General features: G+C 40.0%; 1 protein-coding gene across 10 annotated transcripts in view; it reads left to right on the forward strand.

The window, feature by feature from the left end:
* Positions 1-8,125, forward strand: part of WASHC5 (WASH complex subunit 5) — a 56,470-nt gene extending 48,345 nt beyond the window's left edge. For 6 of the 10 annotated variants that reach the window (XM_082363054.1, XM_082363056.1, XM_082363058.1 and 3 more), the window contains 3 exons: positions 2,148-2,301; positions 3,118-3,205; positions 6,158-6,570. In XM_082363054.1, coding sequence (XP_082219180.1) covers positions 2,148-2,301; positions 3,118-3,205; positions 6,158-6,214 — 299 coding nt within the window. In that variant the 3' untranslated portion in view covers positions 6,215-6,570. Of the gene's footprint in view, positions 1-2,147; positions 2,302-3,045; positions 3,206-6,157; positions 6,571-7,324 lie in introns of those variants that run through there. The other 4 variants (XR_014236248.1, XR_014236249.1, XM_082363057.1 and 1 more) reach the window with 4 other exon arrangements.
* Positions 8,126-8,456: the final 331 nt, after the last annotated feature.

Below are 8,456 nucleotides of genomic sequence, written 5' to 3' on the forward strand. Positions count from 1 at the left end.
TTAAGGAAGAATCTCTGTGGTGCTCATTCAGAGGAAGTTTTTGTTGTAAACATCACTTTTGTTCTCCACCTGGAAAGGACTATTTCTCCATGTTCTGAGTATGGCTAGAGTCTTTTACAGTGGGCACTGAGTAATTTGGAATTGCCAAGGCCTGGGTTAGGTAAATCAAGATAACTTGTTTTGGCATCTTAAGTAAGTTTTTTCCAGTCTTCACAAAAACCCAAATATGGGATCTGTGTGTCTGTCTGACCAGTTTAACTTTCTAATCGACTGCCAATCCTTTTCGCAAAGTGGTTGTACCATTTTACAACCCATCAGCACTTGGCCATCTCAGTCTTTTTAATTTTAACCATTCTAATGGGTGTGTATGATATCTCATTATAGTTTTAACTTGCCTTTCCCTGATGATTAATGATGTTGAGCACTTTTTCAAGTGCTTTTTGGCTGTTCTTTATATCTTTTTTGTTTGTTTGTTTCTTTATATTTTTCTTTGTTAAGTGTCTGTTCAAGTCTTTTGCCTATTTTTAAATTGGGTTGATTGCTTTTTTTAAAAATTAATTAATTAATTAATTTTTATTTTTGGCTGTGTTGGGTCTTTGTTGCTGCGCGCGGGCTTTCTCTAGTTGTGGCGAGCAGGGGCTACACTTGGTTGTGGTGCACGGGCTTCTCACTGCGGTGGCTTCTATTGTTGCAGAGCACGGGCTCTAGGCACGCAGACTTCAGTAGTTGTGGCATGCGGGCTCACTAGTTGTGGCTCGCGGGCGCTAGAGCACAGGCTCAGTAGTTGTAGTGCACGAGCTCAGCTGCTCCGCAGCATGTGGGATCTTCCAGGACCAGGGCTCGAACCCACGTCCCCTGCATTGGCAGGCAGATTTTTGACCACTGTGCCACTAGGGAAGTCCCTGATTGCTTTTTTATCGCTGAGTTGTAGGAGTTATTTATGTATTATGGATACAAGTCCTTTTTTGATATACATGTTGTGAATTTTTTTCTCACAAAATGACTTACCTATTCATTTTCTTACTGGTGACCTTAATGAGCAGAAATTTTTAATGCTGATTATGTCCAATTTATCCGTTTTTTTCTTTATGATTAGTCCTTTCTGTATTCTAAGAAATCTTTGCCTACCCCAAAGGCACAGAGATATTGTCCTATGTTTTTTTCTAGAAACTTTGTACTTGTAGCTTTTACAGTTGAGGTCTGTGGTCTGTTTCAAATTACTTTTTATGTATAGTGTGAAGTAGGGGTCAAGGTTCATTTTTTTCCCCCATAAGGATATCCATTTTTAGCATCATTTCTTGAAAAGACTTCTCCTTCTCCATTAAATTGTTTGGATATTCATGGAAATTCAGTTGATCCTTTAAGGGTGCGACTATTTCTGGATTTTCTAGTCTGTTCCATTGATCTATTTATCTATCCTTATGCCAATACTGTCTTGATTACTGTAACTTTATAATAAGTCTTGAAATCTAGCAATGTAAGTCTTCCAACTTTTTTTTTTTTTTTTTTTTTTTTTTTTTAACATTGTGGTCTGTCTCCTGTTCCCCATGCAACCATTCAGGCAGAAGGTCAAGGTCTCCAGATTTGGGCAGAAATCCTTAGTGAAAAGGCCAGCTTTGGCACTCACTCACTCACTTGACATATTTCCTTCTTCGACTGTCCTGATTTCTGCACATTCTTTTCTTGTGTAACATTTAACCTTGTATTTAAAGATACTTTTAAAATTTTATCCAGCATTTTGAATGTTTTCATTTAAGAGAGTAGTTCAAGGTATTTAGTATGCCATGCTTCCATTAACAGAAGCCGATTCTAGGTAATTTTTACTTCCTCATTTACATTTACCTATATCTTTAAATTTTTCTACAGTTGCATCCATTAATTATATAATCCAAAAGAAACAGTGATGGTAATTATAAAAATTAGTACCCATTTTAGGGTGTTGAATCCTTCAGACCACTAGAAACCTCCACCAAATCCTGGGCCTAATTCAAAATGTAATCCTGGATTATCATTCCCTCACATAATCATCTGCCAGTGATGACGTGGGCCCTAGACATTTTGACATTCACGAACATTCATACTAAATGAATGTTGCCAAAGGCAAGCAGTTCACTTGGTGGTAATTTGTAATTTGTTGGTCCTTGCAGGCATGGTCTGCCGAAAACCTGCCGACCCCGTGGATTGGCCTCCACTCGTGCTGGGACTGCTCACCCTGCTGAAGCAGTTTCACTCCCGGTACACAGAACAGTTCCTGGCGTTGATCGGCCAGTTTATCCGCTCCACAGTGGAGCAGTGTACAAGGTACAGAAGGCCAACCAGGAAAAAATGGAATTGATGTTACAGAGTGGGCTGGGAACCTCTCATGGCAAATTCCTCTTATTATCCCCCTAGTAGAGACAGGAACTGACTGCTCACCTTGCTCTGTAAAGCAGGTCGGGGCACATCTCCTTGTTTGGGGCAATTAAAGGTGTGCCCATCCTTAGTCACTCTGCCGAGGAGCCCCGGGAGCACGCACTGTGAATGAGTCATAACCACCATCAGCAAGGTCCGTGGGGAAGGAAGTACAGGCCTGCCCCTCTGCCATCCTGGGCGCTGTGCTCAGACCTCAGTGAGCCCGTGTCCTGCCGCTGGGCCGCTGCCCAGGGACGGCTCCACCCTTCAGTGGCACGTCAGGGGGCACCTCGTGGGCAGCATAGCACGAGTTCCTGGTGTGTAATGGAACAAATTGCACGGAAGTTCCTACGTGATATAAAGCTTGTAAACCTTTAGTTCTCCCCTCCCCCACCCCAAAGGTGGCTTTTCTGGGATAGAAACAAGTTATTTGCATGAGGTGCTGGGCCCTGAGTCTCCTTCTCTGCTACCCTAAAGGGTCAGCAGGCACCATGTGGTGAAGGCCCGTGTAGGCCGTTCAGAGAAGTTTAGATTCCATCCTCCGGGCTGTGTTCTGAAGATAGGCCAGCAATATCTGGCTTGCTGTGACTCAGGAGGAGGTGCTGTAGATTTGTCTCTTCTTTGGCTTCATTTAGTCATCTGTCGTTTTTTTAGTCTTTCAGTATTTTGACTGAGGGTCCACTGTGTACAAAGCAGTTAATCGATCCAGACTGTTCTCTGTTGCAGCCAGAAGATACCAGAAATGCCTGCAGACGTTGTGGGTGCCCTTCTATTTCTGGAGGATTATGTTCGGTACACAAAGCTACCCAGGAGGGTAAGCAGTAGATAAAGAACAATATTAATGCCCTTTTTGTAGAAAGATCGTATGAAGCATGGCCCTGGGCCCATGAGGAGTGAAGTCCAGGGGCTCATTCCCAGTGGACACTTCTGAGCCCCTCGCCCTGCTCTACCCCCGGCTCGGCTCTAAGATGTTCCCCCCGCTCCACGTGTTCAGTGCTCTGCGAGAAGACAGGGTTGAACACAGCTTCCTTCCTCTTCTCACCCGCTACCGCACCCTCCTCCGGTCTGCAACTCATCCTGTTCAGGAGGAGCTAAGATGGGCTCTCCAGGGGAGAATTCCTTAAGGGGTCAGGGTAGAGAATGATTGTGTGGTTTGTTTTTTCACCTCCACAATAACCTGGTTCCCACAGCAAGTTTGGCTAAGTTCACACCATGGTTGAAGTGCTATACAACCACCGTTTCCAAAAATGACAGATTACTTTCTACCTCCTAAGATACTCTTTTCTTTTCTCAGTAGTAATTCCACTTTGGTAAGTTTTAGCTGAGAGTGGAGAGCTTGACCCTGAAATATAAAAAAACCTTCAATAGATGCTGAAAAGCCATTCTGATTTTGAAAAATTAGTAGGTTAGGAATCAAAGTTACTTTTTTATAACAAAAACCAAAGATGATGCTTTTAAAATTAACTAGCAAGGTCAGACTTAATTCTAAATGCTACTGGCATTCTCATCAAGGTCAGGACTATAGTAGTTACGTGGTGATGCTGACTCTCACTGCTGCTTTTGTTGTACAGGTTCCAGACAACAGAATAGGAAATGCAAGATTTAAAACACACAATGAAGAGAAGACAAATTTGTTTTATTGAGAGTGAATTTGTCTTCCTTGAATACCCGATAGAAACTTGTGAAAAACTATTAAAACAATAAGAATTCAGAAAGTAAGCTGATTACATAATATACTAAGTAAATACACTAATCAATTCAAAAGTATAATGTGAAAAAGATCCTATTGACAGAATTAGCAAGGAAATAACATAGCCAGGAATAATAAACTCTGTAAGAAATATGAAAGAATATTTAGGAAAAAACTATAAAATTTTGAAGTCCATGTTTCTGAATGAGGAAACTCAAGTATTAGTTCTTTCTAGTTTATAATCTTATTGCAGTTATAACCAAAATCCCAGATAATGTTTATAACTTGGGGGGGGGGGTGAGAATTTTTTAAAATTTCATAGAACTTAGGCTAAAGTGGAATTTTTTTTAAAGATGATACTAAAACATATTATACTGTATATTAAAATACTTTTCTAAAACTACAAAAATCAAAATAATGTGGTCCTGGTATGAAACTCAGTAGATCTTCTGTTGACTAGAATGTGTAGCCTAGAAACAAACCCTAACACATACAACAGTGTATAAGGAAAAGTGGCATCTCAAATTAGGGGAGATAGGAAATATTAGTCAGTGGTGCTGGGACAGTTAGTTCATTACGTTGTTAAAAAATAGCAAGTTAGTCTCTTCACATCTTCCTTGTATCAAAATTGATTACAAATAGTTACCATGAAAAATGAAACCAATAAATCAGCAGAAGTTTTAGACAAATATGTATCACCTCTTAGAACATCCTATATGTAACACCAAAGGAGGAAGCCACAAAGGATTTAGAGATTTCATCTCTTGTAAGTGCTGAATGTAATGAAACAATTCTGTCAGATGTCTCAAATTTTTTTTTTTTAATTGGGAAAACTATTAACAAAAGAACTTTTTTTTCTAACTTACAGTATGCTCTTCTAGATCAATAAGAAAAAGATAACCAATCCAACAGAAAAAAAAAAAAATGGGAGTTTTCAGGAAACAGGCAGTTTTCAGGAAAAAGGAATACAAGTGGCCAGTAAACATTTGTGAAGATGTTCAACCTTACATTAAAGGGACATGAATCAAAATAACAGTAAAATTACTGTTTCCACCCATCATATGGGTAAAAAGTAAAATGTTGGGCCCCCAGTGCTTGGGAAAGTTTCAAAGAAATGGGACTTCTCAGTACTATCAATGGGAATGTAAATTGCTTATCTCTGGAGACGGCAATTTGACTTTATTTAAAAAAACTTTTGTAATATCTTACTGATCCCAGCAATTCCACTGCTAGAAATTTACCTGCTGGGTATATATGCAAAAGTTCACCAAGATGTACATGTAAAGATGTTGAGAACATAAAATTTAGCAGAGGTAAAGGACACAAGATTATGTGATTCTAGTTTTGAGTGTGTGTGTGTGTGTGTGTGTGTGTGTGTGTAAACGGGAAGAATTTGATACAAAATAATTAGGAGTTTTAGTTTTCTCTTAAGGAATGGAGATTAGAGATTATTCCTTTTTTATACTTCTCTACATTTGCTAAATTTCCTCTAATTAGCAGGTGATAACTTTATAGTCAGAAAAAAATTAAACACTGCTCTTAAAGACTACCAATTTACAGCACTTGGAGATCACCTAGTTCTACATTCCACCCCATTTACCCAGTCCCACCCCTCTGAGGGCTTCCCCAGCACAGTTAAGGAATGCTTGCCTTTGAGGGTCTTCCTCCTCTTCCCCCTCTGGCCTCAGCCACTTGCCAGATGTCCCGTTCTGGCAAGTGACTGAGGTTGGCCATCAGTTAATTATGAGGTGACCTGAGACTACTTCTTAGTACTTCCCAGAGGCGTGTGCATCCTTGCAGATCCAAGTGCCTTTAACAGCCAAGGAGCTCACGTCTGGGGCGGGGTTGGGGGGACAGGGAGCTGTATAGCATCCCTTCAGATGTCAGCAGTGCCAAGAAATTAGACACCAGCAGTAGGACACCAGAAGCAGAAGGTGGCAGTTTCAGTTAGTGGTCCAGTATTTCCCTGTGATTCACCTTGCTCCAAAGGATGTCTTCATGTCTTTAATTTTCATATGGAAAAATTTGAATTGCTTCTTATAACACTATGAAACAGTTAACTCTTATTTTTTTTAGGTTGCTGAAGCACACGTGCCTAATTTCATTTTTGATGAGTTCAGAACAGTCCTGTGACTTTTTTTGACTTCTGCGTCTTCAGTGAAAGGATTATCCTTAAATCTTCCCACCGTCACTAAAATGAACTTGGAAATGAAAAGAAACCCAACTGCTCCAAGAACTGCATTTTTTCCCTTTATTGTGGGAAACATCAGACGTTCTGAGTAAGATGTATTTCACGGAACTAATTAATATAATTAATATTATTTAAATCATGGTATTATATGCAACTTATATCATGTAGAAGCAGAACACATTTTGTACTGCCTCTTATAAATGCTGAGTGTAATTGTTGTGTATAAATCCATTTAGTTTTATGTTCTAAAGAACTATTTGTGCAACTCCAGATTTTCAGTAAAATAGTACTGCCAGTACCCAAAGTCATCCTTCAGCCTATGATTCAAACACCACATATTCACCCTGCAAAAACCTTGTCTGGAAGGTAAGAGAGGAGCCCGGTAGGTCGTGTTGTGTCCATGGTCACGTCCACGACAGGCTGGCAGGCACATGGTGACAGACACACTAGTAGCGGATGCAGAGACCGTGCAATCCGTGGACCACGTACCATGGAAGTTTGTTAATAATGTCTGAGGCTCAATGTCCTCTTCCAATCCAGATACCTTGGGGGTTCCCTGCAGCCCTTCTGTAGGACTCCCCAGCTTCAGCTGCTCCTTCCTCAGCAAGCCCTGAGCCCCACCCCAAGTCCCCACCCCCTATTTTTTTTAGTAACAGCTTAGCCATTAGCTTTTAACTCCTCCAAAATCCTAAATCACTTCTGAATGAAAATTACCCTGAAAGAGGGGCTGTCATCCTCTTGTGGCAATTTGGATAAGAGTAAGAAAGGTGTTTTAACTCTGACCATATAGCTGTGTCCTCTGGGGAGGAGAGGAACAAGCGAAAACAAACAAAAAACACCCAGTATCTGAAATGTGCTTGACAGTCAGTTAGCAAGTAGTAAGAAAAGCAGCATTAATTTGTAGTCAGGAGGCAAAGCTTGAGTCCTGATTCTGCCACTAGTTAAACTTTGTCCCAAGGCAGCCTATTGGCATCATCTATAAAATCAGGGCTAATCATTTCTCTGGTTCCCTTCAGTTTTCTGATTTTATGATAAGTTATTTCTTTTGTCAGAAGGTCTCAAATCCTAAGATACTGGAGGAGAAAAAAAATGACTTTATATGCTTCATTTCACCATCATTGTAGAAAGGATTTTTAGAAGCATCTAGTCAGCAGAGGGAAGCAGAAGGCTTATCAGCCCAGCTTGGTGGAAACCCAGGGAGGAATTTTAAAAGTGAACTGAAAGTTGCCTGGCATGTAAGGAGTCTGGGAGTCTCACCCACCGAAGCTGACACATGAACTCGGCCGGTAAGTCTGTGGCCATCGTACGTCCACTTCTCAAAACTATCTTGCTGTTTCTCATTTGTAATCAGATGCACTGCAGTAACTGCATCAAGTGAGAGCTTTAGTTCTCTGTGAAAATGTCCCCCGCAAAGAAAGCCAGCTGCTAATAAAAAGGCCAGATCTAAGAAAGTGTATTTTTAACCAGACGATTGAAGTGTACCATTTATCAGAGGGGAATTTCACAAAACCAAGCAAATGAGTCCACATACACTGTGCTAAAACAAGGCAAAGTGATCTGGCTAGTGAAAAATTTCCTCAACTGAAAAAATTTCAACTTAAAAGTTGAACAAGAGAAATGTTAATTATAAAAGCTTTATTTTATAAATAAAATTTTAGCCCTGATCATTAGAATCTGAAGTAGTTACTTAAAATTCCCGGTCGTATTTTACTGCTCTTTTAATGGAAGCAATTTACTTTAGTGATATTTGGGGATTTACTTAAGTCTCATGATACTCTTCTGAATGTCCATAATCTCTTCAAATGTACTGTAAACTCAGTAAAGTCTAACTGATTTTAAGGCATTATGCCAGATATTGCAAGTGCTTATTTGTTCATTCACTGTTTCTTGAAATAAGCCTAGCCTGGCTTATTAATGTTACACAGTGGAATTTATATAAAGCCCTCGATTGCCTTTCCATATAAATGTGATATTTTCCAAGAACTCAGAAGAGAACCTTATCCAATTGGATAAGTGAGGAAAGACAGGTGGATAGATGAGGAAAATAAGGTCCAGAGATATTAAGGCCAACTTCCCCAACGTCAGGAGTTATTTAACAGAATAGGTTTCCCTCCGCATTTTCCATCCCACTTTGGTTTCTTTTTCATGAAGTTACGTAAAGAAGTCCACAGCACGAGACAAAAA

Source organism: Balaenoptera borealis (genome assembly GCF_965194805.1).
Source record: "Balaenoptera borealis genome assembly, chromosome: 17".
Taxonomy (NCBI): domain Eukaryota; kingdom Metazoa; phylum Chordata; class Mammalia; order Artiodactyla; family Balaenopteridae; genus Balaenoptera; species Balaenoptera borealis.